Genomic DNA, 17239 nt, shown 5'->3' on the forward strand with positions numbered 1-17239 from the left:
CCCTCTGACTCTGCTCTATACTGAGTTTTGGGCCACTTTCATGGGCCATCGATCCACCTGACAAAAATACTTACGGTGTATGAAAACTGAGCACAAATACAATCTGAGATTTAGTGTGAGAACTTACAATCAAACTCAGTTTCCCTGGCTGCTCAGATCAACATCAGGCCTCATCAAACTTTTAGTCCAAAAGGAAGCAAAAGGTAGTAAGGAGACATTCCATCTCGAGCCACAAGAAGACAATAACGTGTTAAGTCTACTCAGTCAGAGGAACTGTCATAATACCCACCCAGCACAGAACAGTCTGAAGCACCAGATTTCATGACTTTTTTTGGATTCTGCTTAAAATGGTGTGAAATGCAAGTCACAGGAAAATGTTTCCTTGGTTCCATGTATTGAATATTAATTTATTTTAAGGGTTAGTTTCATGAAGGGTAAGTGAGAATATTTATTGTTTTAGACTCCAAGCTCTATCTATTTAGGTCTCTGAAATAGAATTGTATTTGTTAAAGAGCTATCAACTTCAAAAATAGCAGGCTGCCTAAAATATATCTTTTAATGGATATTGGAACAAGAAAGGAATTTACTAAGTCAGGGGACACTGGCTGAACAGCACTAGACTGAATATACCTGCTCATGACTTGAAATGCCTACTTTTCCTTAAATGGCGAGTTCTTTAAAGGAGGATCTAAATCTTCCTCACTTTTGAATTCCCAGCTCTTAGAAGATTCAATTAATGTTTTTTAAAAATTGAATTTGGAAATAGTTATTTATTTTCTTTAGGCTACCTTATCACCAAAGTTTGCAAATACTCAGAAGAGTGCAAGATATGTAGGACAGGCCTCTGTACTTCCCACGTGTGTAGGCAGTGATGGCGAGTACAAAATTGTCTCATGTACAGGTTTGCACAAAATAATTCAGTGAACTAACAAGAAATGCCCAGTAAATATTTAAAGATTAGGTTCGAGAAACAGTCTGTAGGCATTTCCATGAAGGTCTAAATCCAAGTGACATAGGGTTCTATGTCATGGGATGGACAATAGTGAAGTCATTGGTGTCGACTGCATTTCACATTGGATGCTAAATCTCCAGCTACCCAATGTTCACTTTCAATTCTCTTCTTTGGTTATTAGAGGAGGAGCATAGTGCTGGAGGAAAAGCTGTTTTCTAGTTGTGAGACACTGTGAAAGTCACTCTGGGTATCACTTCACTAGAAGTGTCGATCACCAATGTCATTTTCAATATTAACATTCTATGATTCCACTGAACCAGAGCCAACCTAATAAAAATTATATTCTATTACGACCGGGTTAGGAAAACACTGGAAATATGTAACAAATTCTCATTAAACTTACGTTTAATAAAGGGCCTTCTTTTACTTTAACTTGAAAATAACAAGCCAGTAAGTGGAGGAATAAGTGACATTTTAAAGGTTAGCAGAACGTGATGGTCAGAATTCTGTTTAATTACATAGTTACAGTTCATCACATGATAACAAAAATGTAAGGAAATCATCTGGTATTACAGTGCCAACAATATTAAATAACTCATGAGTGAAAACCATCAATTTAGATGTTCAAGATCTCAATCATGCCAAGTTGTGGTATAAAGTAGTATTTTTGAACTGCTTTACCTTTTTTTAAGTGATGGAGGAAATTTTAATATCGCACGGCTATAAATGACCCTCCTTGTAGCGATGTAATTTGTAAATTTCCTAGAATTATGAGTAAGACATTAATAAGTTTCATCTATTAAGGATTGAGATATGGAAAGTATGATCAGAAGAAGGTAATTCTGGAACTATGTATTTCATGTATTCCCAAGGGGAAAAAAATCACACAGACAGATTTTAAAATAATTTAATTTCCTAATTTTATTATTGCCTCATTATAATAATATTTTTTGTTCTGCCAGAAATTCACATTTAGGTTCCAGGGACAGCTACTTCTTTGTATTCCCTTCCCCACGGTGGCTCAACTAGTATTTCATACAGATGTCCCCAAAGTGTTATTTATCTCGAATTGATTGTGATTAAAAATAAAGTCAAATCATATATTTTCCAATAGAAGAAAATTTGCAATGGGTATTTTATTTCTTAACAAGGGCCTAGCATCCAAAGTTATTTTTTTATCAAAATGATCATAAACAATATATTTAATCAATGACACATGACATTTGTTTATAATGTACAGTATAAGACCACAAAGTATAAATTAATTTAAAAGGATTTACAGAAAGCAAACATATAGCACATAATTTAATACATTTTGAAGATTCATAGGGATAAGGATTTGCAAGATGAGATAATTCTGTGTGGACCTAAGAAAAAGATAGTTATAGTGGGACATACAGACTAGGTAAAAAGCCAAAAATGTGTGTGTGTGTGTTAGGGCTTGTGTGGAGGGAGTAAGAGGGAGGCCTCTGCGGGTCCTGGGAGGTCTCCAGTCGTCTGCAGTGAAGGTGTCAGGGGCTTTCATGCTCATTTAGTGTCAGGGAGTCGACTGATTCGTTGCTGTGATTTATATACTGCCTGGTATGACTAAAATAACACAGAGGGTCTTCTCACTGGACAGAATCTCCTCTATTTCAGGTCATCTGTCACAATAATTTGGAGCCACATTTCCCCCCACTCCACTCACTGATATATGTTTACTTTTGGTAGGCATAAGCATTGTTCATTGAATTATGCAACAGATCTGTAAATCTCAATTTGAGTCATCAAATTATTTCATATTGACCTATCTACCATGTGAATTTCTGATTCATACGTAATATCAAGATACTCCTCTTACTTGATTCTTCATTTTCCCCGCCTTTCAGCCTCTCTGTCAAATAACTAATGATACTGAAACACTATGAACACCATCTCATAATGCTTGCTTTGAAAGAAATCCTGCAGTGACTTTTAAAAAAAAAAAACTTAAGTCATCATCTCAATTTTCTTTTTGTCCCCTGAATTTTTTAAATTTTGGACTCCTGAAAATGAGCAGCTCTTCTGAGGCTGTGGGTAACTTGAGTGTTAAGACAGCAGTCAGGTTCCAACATGGACACAGCCACAGGGGCAGCATGGGGCCCTTGCTCTGTTCAGCCCACAGTTCTGTGTCTACAAAAAGGGTTGATTTAAGTGCTCTCTGTAAGTCTAAAATCATCCTAAAATCAGGGAACAGACTGAGGACGTTACTTGTATAAAGTACTAAACCTACCAAAATAAGTAGTAGAAAATTTAAATCCATTCATTCTTCTTAAAACCAGAATATGGACTATAAACTAGGGTTGCCGGCATAGAAGATGAGGTAAAATAAAAACTTATGGAACAGAATTATTTGAGGAAGTTGATATATTTCTATTACAAATGCATTTTCTCCTCTCCTTCAGGTGTTTACAAGTTGTTAAAATCTTCACCTAGGGAAAAGTGTATGAAAATCGCAAGTAAAATGTGGTTTGCATATTACTTAGTAATTTTAACTTATTTATTTATCCAAACTTCAGATAATTTAAATAATGGCCTACTGAAGTGTATAAGGGAAAAATTTGATGTGTAAGGTATTTTAATGTAAAAAAATCATTCCCCAAATTTCAATTGAAAATAGAAGTTTAAGTTCACATAAAAAACGTAGCCTAAATGTTATTATCTAACAGAGTTGTGACAAATGCCATAAATAATTAAACCAAAGTTCTGCAGAGTGACGAAGATCCTGCAAATAATCATCACCATTATAATATGATAAATTACTAGGAAAACAAAACATAGACACCTACTTAATTTTTTTATTCAACTATCACTTTAGGATAAATAAATCTGAATTTCCAACAAAGAACTCGATGACGATAGAAAAGTAATAAAACTTATTCTAATCATTCATGACCTACAACCAATCTAGTGAATTGGCCCCTCAAGCTTTTCTATTGATACAGTGGTGATGAGTCCAGGAAGAGTTAGGAACATCTGAAAAATTGGGAAAAATCCATGTACAAGGGCCTATTTATTTAGAGGCCATATGGCATTTCTCAGCTCCCACTATGTCTAATTAGGAGAGGAGATGGGGCCAAGGAAACATTCCTGGATCAGAAGCCTGGAACCAGGCAAAACCATTCCTGACCATTTCTTCGCCTTTGAATGAATTACAATGCCCGTGGGTTTTGGTTTTCTCCTGAGCAGAACATAAAGTGGAAACTTTATTCAGTGTGATTGCTTGCAGAGCTAGCCAGCATTCCGTCCATCTGGAAGATGTGTCCAGCACTCATGATACTTCCACGAGTGTCTATGAACTATCCCGTGTCTCATCTGGTTGTGATAATTGTAGAAACGATACAACACAGATTCACATTCTCAAGTAAAAGAGTAAGGATTCGTGATGGTTTCAGAGAGGAAAGGTGGGTTAATCCTTCAGATATATTTACAGAGATGGCACATGGAAGGCTTGGACCTCTTCTGACACATCGAGCCCCCAGCCAGCGTCACTGCTAATGTATCTTCCTGTTAGAACTCAAGTGAGGTTGACTGTACGAAAATGATCTTCATGTTACTGAAGAGACGTTGAACCGTGTCACACATTCTTTTGTGTTCGGTAATTTCCCCTAAACTGAAGGGAGCTCTCTTGATGCGTGTTGTCTTTCAGTGGTAACTTCAAAGCCCGATTCACCCGATGTCTTTCAGTTGCACACTTAGTGCGAGGTGAATCTAGCAAAGAAGGCCGCGTCTGTGACATGGAACTGAGGTCAGAATGTGAAGACAGCAGAATCTCCGTGTAACCCTGGACACGTCATTGGAGCCTTTGTAATTTTATCTAAAACGTTGCCCTCCTGACTAGTTCCTGTCCTCTGCCTCTACCCGCTCCGTGGGAAACCGCACTCCATAAATTCTACAGGCTAGAAGTTCATTTGTGTGGCATATCACCTATTATTATAATTATTAAACAGGTCTAGTGGCAAATTTTTATCTATTTTGAGAAGGCCAAGGTCAGGGGATTGTAAAATATAGTTAGTGATTGATCAAGTAATTTGAAATTGCAAGATATTGACAGACATGATAGATTTGGGTAGATGTGAAGAAAATGTATAATTTTCACTTTAAGCAGTTTTTACTATAAGGTTTGTTATAAAACATGAAGTGGTAAAGGCCTGAAGCTCAGCCCCACTGAATGTATCCTGCCCATTTTTTTTTTTTGTGCTGTATTATAATAATCAAATCTGGACTATAATTTTTTTATAAGAATATAATTTGCTTAGCATGTTTTCACTGTAGCATTAATGGTCAGTTTTAATAAGTGGCTCAAATAATCTAGGGAGCAGGGTACTCATGCTTTTTTTTACAAAGTTTTCTGAGATATTGGCCAAAGAATGAGGGGCAGACATCAATTTTTTATGATGTTTTTAATATCTACTATAAAGACACCACATGCAGTAAACTGGATTTGTGGAAACTACTGACAGTGTGAATTATCACTCCACTGCTTCCTTACTGGATAGAAAGTATAAGTGGTAAGTGATTTTCAAACATATTTGCCCAATGAAGACAGAGAAAAATTGCACAAGATATCAGGACTTCTACTCTAGTTACTACTTGGTGGAAAAGGTGAGGATTACTTTAATAAATGTGTTTCCCTTTATTTCACATGCTCTATCAAACAGCAGCTTCCCTAATGTATTAGTAAATGTATTTTTCTTATTTCATGAAGTCCAAATTGTGGCAGTGGCCAAAACCTATTGATCCATAAATATTTGCAACCTGCATAAATAAATTAGTTCTGAGTGCCTGTTATTCGTTCAATGAATAAGTTTAAGAAGTGTTTCCCCCCCACCAGAATAGTGAGCCATAGGGTCAAAGTTATTTTGTACTTTTCTGCATAAATGTAACGTCAGGTGTTGGTCGTGTGTACAACAATGAATATTATCCAAAGAAAAAATGGGGGACATAAAAAAATAAATCCCCGCAGGGATTTCCATGGAATGTGTACATCCTCCAGGCTTTCTCTGCTCTCAGAAGAGCCTTTATAACTTATGTCCGGTACCTTGACCATTGCTTTCTTCCAACCTGATATGGAAACTGTGACCACCTTCATTCACCTGTCTGAATCTGGATGGAAAGTCAACCAAGTCAGTTTCAGAAGGAGCCAAAAGGTGTCTTTGGTTCATAGCAGTCACTCCCTCACAATGAGAAAGTCACATGTATGGTAAAGAGGAACAGGAATTCTGAAGGGAGAAAAATGCCTGCAAAAAGGGTAGAGGCACCTTCAGTCAAAAACCTACAAGCTCCAGTGAGTTGAAGACAAGCCTAGGACCACTCTAGTTACTCCGGAGTTGATGTTATGTAGTTCCAGGAGACCAGCTCAGTAAATTTTCCTCTTTGGTTTTTGTAGACTATTTATCTGCTTGTCATTTTTATTACAACGGGCACTGCCTTACGTCAAATATATTACATTATTATAAATTCTCCTCTTTGTTCATTTAGCAATTTTGACTATACTACAATTTTAAGTATAGTTGGAGGAGTGTGCTAGAGTAAATCTCCAGAAAGGTACCAGGAGATCTTTTATAGCATCATTCTCATTGTGATGAGTTTGGCTTAAAAATGTGGGAAGGAGAGTTCTCTCTCACTGACTCTTTATGTTATTTTCTGAATGAACTGGCTCAAGGTTATGCCTGATCTTTAGGACCCCCTCGTTGATACTCATTGGTAATGCTCACTGGCAGATGGTGTTCTTGAAACTGCTTCGTGCAGGTATCCTGTCTTGCAAATGAGACAGAAGAGCAGACTCATCTCATTAGCAGAATCCCCCAGGACTCGCAGTCTGTGCTTCCAGCACGTTAATAATAAAGCTGAGACATAAAGCAGGACCCCTGAGGGGCTGTCCCCGAGTCCCTTGTGGAACTTGTGGTCTCTAAGCGACAGCTCGACTGAGTGAGCCAGCGAGGGGTGCGCGGTGAGTGTGGCACCACTAGGAGCTGTGCTCCAATGGTCTCAGCTGGGAGTTGCACTGGTGTGTTTTACTAATGGCATTTCAAAAGCAAATGCCATGTGCTAAAGTAATTCAGAGGTGCTTAACCCTGAAAGCCGGGACTTCAGGGAAGGCTGTATCATTGTCAGGAGCCAGTCATCTGCTCTTCTGCTGTGTCAGCAAAATTCACAGTGCGGAGCATTTGAGTAATTTTCTCTTTATCCCTGGAAGCTTAGGACGATTACATTTTCACAGCCACGTTAACTCATATGATGAGCATTTTGATGGGGTTTTCATACTTATCTGAGAGATGTGGAGAGTCCAGGTAGTTGCTCTAAGGGCAGATTTATCAAGGCGGGACCTCATACCATTTTTATTCAGTAGTAACTCTTGAATTGTCAATCTGTATTCAAGCTGAGGATATGGATTAAAAAAATAGTCTTATCACAGATCAGTGAAATAGGTACCCTTTCAACAGGCTAACTTTGAAAGCTTAAAAAATGTTGATACTGGAAAAAATTCAGGTTGGCATCTTACATGACCTGGGCTCACTGTTCTTTAAACCCACTTTGGAGTATTCGTGAGCTGACCATCTTAGGCATATGGCATCCCCTAATTCAGGCAGAACGATTTTTATGTTTACTTGAGTGAACTCCAAAACTAAAAGCAAAAATATCTATGTTGACCTGAATTAGCCAAACTTCCTCAGTTCACATGGAAATCACCACTTCCCTTTAAACCTTGTAGGTTTGTCATTAGTCTCAGAATGAAAAAAAGTTGGATTTTTTGGGTTTTTTTTTTTTTTATCCATTTTCTCTGATAATTCCAGCCGACCCCTATCCAGTAAAAGGAAACTAAAGATCAGCAAATTCTGGCTACATAGCAAATTATAAGCCCCTGACGGCTCTCTCAGAACAGCATCTATGATGATTTAAGTGATTTCTACAGTCCTGTCCCTGTCATTCTTCTGACTGCAAAATGGCTGAGTTCTTTTAAAGTGTATTTTTCTCTCTTTCTTAAACAGATTGTCACTTAGAGTCCTTGTCCTCGAGGTTAAGTGGAAGTCGATCCAGGATCACAACCAGTCTTCCCCGCGTAGCTCAGAGGGGCCAAAGGGAGGAACGTTGTGGACAACAAGGGGGTAATAAGCAGAGGGACAGTGCAGGGTCAGGGCCAGTAGGATGGCCAGACCGGCTCTTTCGCTTCCAAAGTGTCCCCACTTCTCACATTTTTCACTTACACTTGTCATAGGAGCAGACATGACTACATAAATACTTGGCTAATAAGAAGCCTCTTTTTTTCTTTTTAACAGCACTATTTAAAAAATAGCTATTCAACATAACAATCTTAATTTTAATGCACCAAGTTACAGTTTTCCACAATGTAAGTGAGCATATCCTGTCACTCTCAGCACACATTTGATAGATACTGGTTAGATATACATGGATACAGCAATATCCATGTCTATTCTGGTCTACACACGCGCACACTCACACACGCACGCGCGCACACACACACACAGAGTAGAGCTACAAGGCCCTGCTTAATAGCGTGTCCTAAATTTCGTGTTTCCTTAATTGTCACTGGGCTTATTTATATCGAGAAGTATGATGCCGTTTGTAGAGCTTACTGGATTTGTCTCTGTCGAAACCCTCCAAGCCACACAGCTTGCGGTGGGTCATCTTTACGTCTAAGGACAGACCTCTCATCAGGTGGGAGGACTGAGCCATCAGGACAAGGGTGATGCCCACCACCCAGGTACCATCCAGTGGGGGCAACGTCTCACCATGCCCAGACCCAAAGAATTTTGTTTAAATATCTGTTCAGACGATTTGGATTCTGTTTGTACGACATAGACGCCCCCCCAACAAGAAACTCAATAAATAAAGGACTTAGCCACGGAATCAAGGAAGTGGACGGAACTCCAGTCTCTAACCTTCCCTGGGCCTGGGGCCAGACCCGACCCGGTTCAGTTCTGACTGCAGTTGGTCTTCCGGGAGGCAGGGGGCGCGGTGGGCCCGCGGGCGGGGCCGGTGCAGGCTGTCTCTCTGGCCGCCGGCGTGCTCTCGCTGTCACTGGATGAGGCTGGAGCTGTAGCTGAAGCCGTAGCTGCCGGAGCGGGACAGCGGCTGCGGCGCCTCCTCGCCCGGCTCCGCCGCGTAGCTGGGGAACGTCTGCGCCCGGGACATCTTCGAGGACCCGAACCCGTGACCTGCGAGGGGCAGAGGGAGGACAGCGGGGCTGAGAACCGGCGTCGGGAAAGCGCGAGGTGAGCGGGTGAAGTGGGGAGGCCGGCGCGGTGCTCGCTCCCGGGTGAGTCACAGGCGCTGTTTTCGGGGCTCAGTACTTTTCCCCAGGGGTGTGCTGTGGAGAACCCGGGGTGCCAGGGAGCTAGGGGGCATCTCGGGCTCTCAGGCGTTTGCAGCTTCAGCCTCGGGGGCACACACGGAGAGGCCGGGGGCCCGTGCTCGCTCTCCCCTCTACGAGGCCCACCTGGCGGCCCGGGCAGGCCGCGCGCGGGGGCACCTGTCCGAGCAGGCGCCCTGCTTTATGCTGCGGTGACCGTCCCTCACCAGGGCGAGCGTCCGCAGCGGCCGCCTTCGAGGCCCTGGCTGGTCCTGGGGTGTCTCTGGGCCGCTGAACCCACTTTATGATGTGCTGAACCCGGACGGTGAGCCTTTCGGTTACTGAAACGTGCTCAGAGTTAAAGCCTAGGGAAAACCTACGCTTTGTGTCGTTCGCAGGGTGCACAGAGGCACCCCTGCGATGAGGAATTCGTTTAATGCAAAATCTGGAAGTGATTTCGGGAAAACAAGCTGAATGCTAACCGCATAGGGGCAGAGAGGACGCCTTCTAGGGGTTCCCGTGTACTTTCCAGGTGTCCCCGCTTCCTAATCAGGAATTAATTTTCGCATCCTTGACAGCAATAATTATCTAATGGATGAGCCTGGGGGGAGGAGGGGGAGTGTCAGAAGTAGGTGCGGTGTGTTCTGCCCTCTCAGAGCGTCTGTTTTACCCAAAGGAGGAGCTGTATTGGGTTTGGTTTGTGTTTTTTCTGGTCTGTATGGTGAGGAATCCAGGGACGAGAGTCTTTTAACACAGAAGAGTCAAATACGTCACCAGGCTCCTCAGGTGGAGCTGCCTTTGCCTTAAGGTCACGCGCTGAAAGCCGGTTGGTTTCATCGTCAGGTGTGTGCGGTGATTCGGAACCGCTCCTTCCGAGTTTGGGATCCAGGGGGGAGATGCGAGTGACTTGGGTAATAAAAACCTAATTAAAGTGGCGGAACCTCTTAATGTTAACAAGTTGTGAGAGCAAAATCTTGCTTCCTAGATAAAAATTCCTTTTAGATTCATGGTTGGCCTGGCTCTCTGGGAGAAGAGAGGCCTGGGCCTTTCCTACCCAGGCCCTTCCGGCTGCTCCTGCAGTCCTATGGCCCAGCCTCCTGAGCTTCCAGACCTTTGCGCCCTCTTCCCTCCCTCTCCCAGGGCCCTGAAACCCCATTTCCTCTCTTGGCTCCTGCGGGTGCCTGTCCCCCTCAATCCCAGTTCCTTCCTTACTGGTCTGAAACCTGACTCGCAGTTCATTCAACAATCCCTGAATTCAGTTCTAGTAAAAATCGCAGCTAAGCGTGGTGTCTCTTTCCAGTAGGGCCCTGAGGACGCGGTGAGAAAAATGAAGCTGGGAGTCGGCAGGCGGGTGGGGCCGGTGGGTCAGGTTAGGCGGGAGAACGCAGGGGTTGGAACACCAGGTGTCCGTGCTGCCCCTGCGGCTTCCTGGTTGTAACCGATCTCTGGAGACTTGGCCTCTGGGTTTCTCAGTTTCCTTATCTGCACACTCTGGATGACAGTCATGGTATCATATGGCTCTTTTGAGTATGAAATCAATGCGTATAAATTAAATTCATACATGTTAAGTGCCATCATAGCAAGAGGGAGGGTGCTGTGAGAGGCGCCAGCCAGCAGAGCCAGCCATTTGGGGCTGTCAGTGAAGGCCTCACCAAGGAGGTGGCCTCGTGACATCATGTTTACACGACAAGGTTGTAAGACACTGATCTGATATGGAAAAAGTCGCTTAACATTTTTACCAGTTTGCCTCATTGACTTGCTAGATAATTCACAGTCCTTATAGGTAGACAGACTGGCATTTATGAGCATAAACCAGCTGGAAATCCTCACATAAAGACCATGTTACTGGCCTTGGTTTTATCCCGTTATTTAAAACAATCTGAGAAACACGTGGAAGGGAGCAATGCTGGAGCACACCTTTAATTCACTTTACTTGTGGGCTAAAAGCGAGGGTTTGAGTTGTAAATAAGTAAGAGTCTGCCTAGGCACGTAGTTTTTCACCCTCGAATCTCGGGTGTAAAACAGCAGTCAGTCATTCAGCCAACATTTGCCAAGCAAATATTCAAGACTCCACAGGAAAAAGAAAGAAACGGAAACTATGGTCCCTGACTTGCCGGAGTTCACAAGCTGCTCTGGGAAAGATCGTCAGACAAGGATGGACGACAGTAAACACCCAGTGAAGGGTCTGTACAGCTAGGGCTACGCAGGATCAGAGCAGGATGCCACTGGGCTTAGATGAGCTGGTTACAGGGCTGTACACGTCAGTTCAGCGATCACAGGTGACCTCTGCTCCACGGAGTATGCAGACCCCGCCACCACGGACTTCTGACATGCGGTCTCAAGTTCAAAATCCAGCTCTGCCATCCCGTTTTGAGCCTCATTTTCTTGCATGGACAGAGCATACTTTTCTAAGGCATTTTAAGGATTAAACATAACAACACAGAGGAAGACACCTGGGATGGCAGGTACCAATACATGTTAGTTCTCTCCCTTCTTTTTACTGTGAGTGTGTCCTCATTCTTGTCCGTCTTCTGGTTCCATGCCTGCACCTTCACCACCTCAGTGTGCTGTCCTCACTGTGGCAGGTTTTGAATATTCTCCTTCAAGGGCAGCACTTTCTTCATCTCCTCTGTGAACAAATTCTAGTCTAATTGGAAATTAAATTATGCTTTTTCTTACCTCAATCATTACTTTACAGGCAGTTCACAAATGATGCTATGTAATACTTATCACAAAAGTAACACACCTCAATCAGAACTGAACATATGAAGGCTTAATATAAACACTTCCAGTTTGGCAACAGTGAGTATGAGAACAAAAGGGAGAAATGATTAATGATTTTCTCAACATTCACATGAATTATGTCCTTAGGCACTGCTGTTGAGAACAAAACCAAACCAATCAACTTTGTAGCTTAAATTAAAAATTTACTTGAATAAACCTGTTTACTCCACTAAACAGAGATTCTACTTAATAAATTTCCCCCCCAGACCATCCCCTAAAGACAGAGGAGGTGAATATGTACCCTGGGGATAGGGGGGTGCTATAATTTAACAATTTGTTAATAGCTATTAGTCTATCTGAAAAGTCCTTTTGAATTTTGACTTCTGCCTCATTGTAGATTCATGTTTGTTTCAACAGAAAATCATATTTTCTACCCATATATTCAGGTAACACTGACAGTCTGGGAAGGAAACATATCCTGGTTACTGCTGGTTGGAGGTGTACCCTGAAATGACACTTAGTACTGTCCTCCCCCTCTTCTCTCCATGGCATGTAGATCAGCCCCAGATGGAGAGGCATGGGTCTGAACCAGAAGGGACACAAATGTAGTAAAAAATAAGTGGGAATGCAAGACCAGACATTGACATCACACTTAGGGGAAAAAGTGGAGAATGGCAGGATCTTACAAACATCCTCTCCTTCCAGAGGAGTTAAGTACAGTTACCACTGCTCATTTGCCCTCTGCTAGCTTCCAGTCTTCTATACTTAGTGCTAATGCCAGTTGAATTCTTTCCATAGGATGTAAAGGAAATCATTTTGGAAGGAGGTCTGAGGATTCCCAAAGCATAAAACTTGTGGTTACTAATTGGTCAGAGGCAATGATCAGTAAAGCTACTTGATGATTTGAATGTGTTTTTTATTAGTTTGTTAGAATCTGGGAGAGAGGAAAGAGTGTTGTCCCTTTAAATAATAAAACAAACAAAAAACCAAAGCAGAAAAGAAAAAACCCCAGGAAAGCAACTGCCTCATGAGGAAGGGGGCAGCCTGGAGGTAGAGCATCCACGGCCGTCAGGCCTGGGTGAACACAGAGCGGGTGCTGACCTCCTGAACAAGGGGTTATTCTAGCCAGAGAGGGAGGAGGACAGGCAGACGGCAGGTCAGGCCTGGACGCTGGACGGGGGTGGGAAGGACGACTTGGGTGCAGAGCAGGGTCTCACGGGCTCTGGCTGCAGTGAATTGGGGCCCTGCAGGTTCCCATGGGGTGTTCACTAGCGTGTGTACCTTGCAGTGAAGGGAAAAGCTGAAGCCAGACTAGAGGTGGAAGCGACCCGGGGCCATCTGCAGTCTCTTAGGAAAGAGCTCACCACGTGCTCAATATGCTTAGAGATGCCGAGGACCCGCGGTCAGCGTTTCTTCTGTGAGCTGTATTTGAATTTTGCTCAGTTGGTTTTAGTTACAGCCCAGAGCAGACTCTGTTTTGGTTTGATCTTGTGCTCTCGCAGGGGGTGCTTCAGAAGTTCCTGTGGAGATCCCAGGGTCCCAGTGGTCCCCTGGCCCTTGAATAGACCTGCTGGAGGTATCAAGGCTTGGGCTCAGCACAGCTGAGCCTCTGGGGTGTAAAGATCACGGTTTCAACCCACGCGGACAGCGGTCTGAAGAAGCTGCGAGGAAATAATAACCAGTGTTCACTGAGTGCGTGCTGCCTGCAGACCCTGTGCTCGGACCTTTGCCGTAGTCGTTTTCAGAGTCTCCCCGTCAGTTCTATAAGATGACATTTCACACCCTCTTTCTACAGATGGAAAAAGCAAAATTGAAGCCTGTACTTGTTTAATGAATTGCTGAGCTGGTGCTTGTTAGAGTTGGACCTGGGTCCACTGGAAACCAAAGCCAAATCTCTGCCCTTAACATTTGACTACTTTTCTTTTATATTCTTTAAAAATTGTTTTTAAATTGAAGTGTAGTCCGTTAACAGTGTGTCAGTTTCTGGTGTTCAGTCCCGGTCATGCATGTACATACATATATTTGTTTTCATTCTTTTTCATTAAAGGTTATTATAAGATATTGAACATAGTTCCCTGTGCTGTACAGAAGAAACTTTTTAAAGTCTATTTTTATATATAGTGGCTAACATTTGTAAATGTCAAACTCCCAAATTTATCCATTTTACTACTTTTCCTCGTAGAATTCTCTTTTTTTGGTATTTTACTGTCTCTTTTTAATTTAATTTTTATCTAGACATGAATTTCACTGTTTTTATTATTTTTTGTTACCTTTTATTTATTTTTAGTTGTAGAATAGTTGGGAGTAACAGACAAATAAAACTGTATATGAAGTGTACAGTATGATTTGACATACATACATACACTGTGGAAATGATCACCAAGATCAAGATAATTAACACATCCATCACCTCACAGTTAACACTTTTTTTTTTGGTGAGCTTACTTAATATGTAGCAACATTTAAGAATACAGTGTCATGTTATTAACTCTAGTCACCATGCTGTACCATGAGCCTCAGAAGTTTTTTCTTTTTATAACTGAAAATTTGTACCATTTGACCTGTGTCATCCCCGCTTCCCCCTCCCCCCAGCATCCACCATCCTATGCTCTGTTTCCTTGTAGGTCCTTTAATCACATGTGTTCCTTTAGGACAGAGCAGAAATTCAGGGAGGAAGGAATGTCAGTTTTCACTGTCCAATTCCTAAAGACTTGATTGAGGTGCCTTTAAAACCCAGACAAGTAAAGCTATGCCTTAGCTGGGGCTGCGTAGCAAATGCCACAGACTGGGGAGCGTCAACAGCAGACATCTGTTTTCTCATAGTCCTGGAGGTCGCAAGTCTGTGGTCAGGGTGCTGGCAGGGTTGGTTCCCGCTGAGAACCCTCTCTTTGCTGGCAGGTGGCCGCATTCTCACTCTGTCCTTACAGGTGCTTGTCTGTGTGTGCACTTTCCTGGGGTCCCTTCTTCTTAAAAGGACACTAATCCTGTTAGATCTGGGTCCCACCCACATAATATGATTTAACCTTAATTACCTCCTTAAAGGTCCTCATTCCAATACAGTCACATTTGGGGTTAGGGCTCCAGCCTATGAATTTTGGGGGACCCAGTTCAGTTCACTGCAGGCTATAATAAATAAAATGAATTCGGAGACATTCACCTAAGATAATGCAGGTGACATCTTTTCTTTTGCTAGAGATTATTACTTTCTTGACCTTTTCTCTGGGAGGTATTTGTACTTGCCAATGAAATTATGTAATTTGGTTTAAGATTACATAAAATCATTAAATATAACATGTAATTTTTCATCCTTCAAATTGTCAGAAAGAAATTTTAAGAGTGGTTTTATGCAACTAAGTTTCTGATACAAACTGTCAGTCTGCGTTGCACATATTTTACATTCCCACCTAGAGGGTATAAAAGTACTTTTTTCCTGACATTAGATAAATCTGGATATTATTTGATTACAAAAAGTTTGCCAAGTTAAAGGATGAAAAATTGCATCTCACTCTTTAATTTCCTTTTGCTACATGAAAGATGCAAATTTTATAGTCAAGTGTTTGTGGCTTGTGGGTTTTGTGTCTTGAAATAAGTCTTTATTCATCACAAGGGTATTAAGATATTTTCTCGTAAGTTCTTTTTATATCTTCATAAATGTCTTCTGCTATCTTCAGCTTTTTAATTCATTGGGAATGACTCTCGGTTCATGCCCTACGTTAAGGATGCCTGTGTTGTGTGCCGGTTAATAGTGCTAGCTCTGAAGGAAGACTGCTTGGGTTTGAGTTCCAGCTCTGTCCCTTTCCTGTCCTGTCCCTCAAATTCCTCAAGGGTCTAATGACAGAATAGTTTCTGCTAATAGGATCATGTATTAAATGAGTTAATTGATAATAGCATAGTCTTAACAGTATATTACATTAGTGTGTCTGTGTAATACAATGTTGACACTAAGAGCAGGGGTACTATACTGTGGTGTGTACACACACACACACACGCACGTACGTGCACACACACGCGCAGAGTCCTTAGTTCTTTTAATCTTCACAGCCTGCTCCTGCGGCAGGAGCAGAGAGTGGGCACTAGTGCCTGCGCTGACCTGTTGTTATGAGGTTTGTGCTGATGGGTCTCAGTGTGAGGAGTTTTTCAAAGACTTTATGAGATTTTTTTTTTTTTCAGTCAAGGAACCAAGGTGTCTCACTCCTGGGAAATATTTCTGGATTATTACTATAATTTTTGTTAATGATTTCCCTTCCACCATTTGCTCTGCTCTCTCCCACCTCTGTTCTCTTTTTCTAACCATCTGTTATTTATATATTGCAATGCTGTTCTGATCCCAGAGTTTTCCAGTCTTTTCTATTTTCACTCTTTTTCGCTGCTTTATTTTGCAGATTTGAGGTTTGCTTAACCGTCTCTTCCAAGCTTACTAAATTATAAAAAAGATCCTACCACTCTATTTTTAATTTGCAAAAGCTTTCTTTTCCCTTTTCCCTTCCCTCTCTTGTCTCTTTTCTTGAATATACATCCATACATTTATTGTTATTAATAGTGGCATTTTCAGCTCCAAAACTATGGCCCCTTTATGCTTATTTCTTAAGGGTGGACATCTGCGTATTCTTTACCCATATCTTGAAAAATTAGACATTTTTGAATGGGGAAATGTATATTATTCTATGTAGTACCCAGCCTACAGGTATAAAGAGACTGGTGAGTTAGCAACAACATTCTGACACTGAAAACTCACATATAATATGGTTTATAATACTCTAGTTTGCTTTAAAGATGGTTTAATTTGATTCATACAGAATTACATTTTTAATACCCATTTCATAAATTCTCTAGAATAAAAATAGTCTTCTATCTATTATCCTGGTTGATGTAGCATTCATTTATTCCTGTAGCTTGCATTTAATTTCTCTTGTATTCTAATTACCTGCTGGGATATTAATTTTCTACAACGGTGATCTCGTCACAAAACACAGCTGAACTCTTCACTGTTAGCAGAATTCATTTGAATAGTTGTGGAATTTATAAGCAATCTGTGCTAGGTAATAAAATGGTAAATATTAAAAAGGGCTAATCAGAGTTGAAACTATGAGTAGAGAATATATGAAATAAAAAAGTCATTAATGTTGATCAGCAAGAGGAATGGGAAAATATTATAAAAATTCAGAGATTTAGTTTTTGAGCTATAAATGTTTCATTGCTATTTTCAAGGGTTGAGGTATAACATTTTGAAT

The 17239-nt window shown here is 41.6% G+C and overlaps 1 protein-coding gene across 2 annotated transcripts in view; it reads right to left on the reverse strand.

Moving 5' to 3' along the window:
• Window positions 1-17239, reverse strand: part of DOK6 (docking protein 6) — a 281383-nt gene that overhangs the window by 3830 nt on the left and 260314 nt on the right. The window contains exon 8 of one of the 2 annotated variants that reach the window (XR_004316276.1): window positions 8523-9150. Coding sequence is in view for 1 of the 2 variants with exons in the window: in XM_032470717.1 (XP_032326608.1) it covers window positions 9011-9150 (140 nt within the window). In the remaining variant the exon portion in view is untranslated. Of the gene's footprint in view, window positions 1-7742; window positions 9151-17239 lie in introns of those variants that run through there. The other variant, XM_032470717.1, reaches the window with a different exon arrangement.

The sequence above is a fragment of the Camelus ferus genome, chromosome 30 (genome assembly GCF_009834535.1).
Source record: "Camelus ferus isolate YT-003-E chromosome 30, BCGSAC_Cfer_1.0, whole genome shotgun sequence".
Classification (NCBI taxonomy): domain Eukaryota; kingdom Metazoa; phylum Chordata; class Mammalia; order Artiodactyla; family Camelidae; genus Camelus; species Camelus ferus.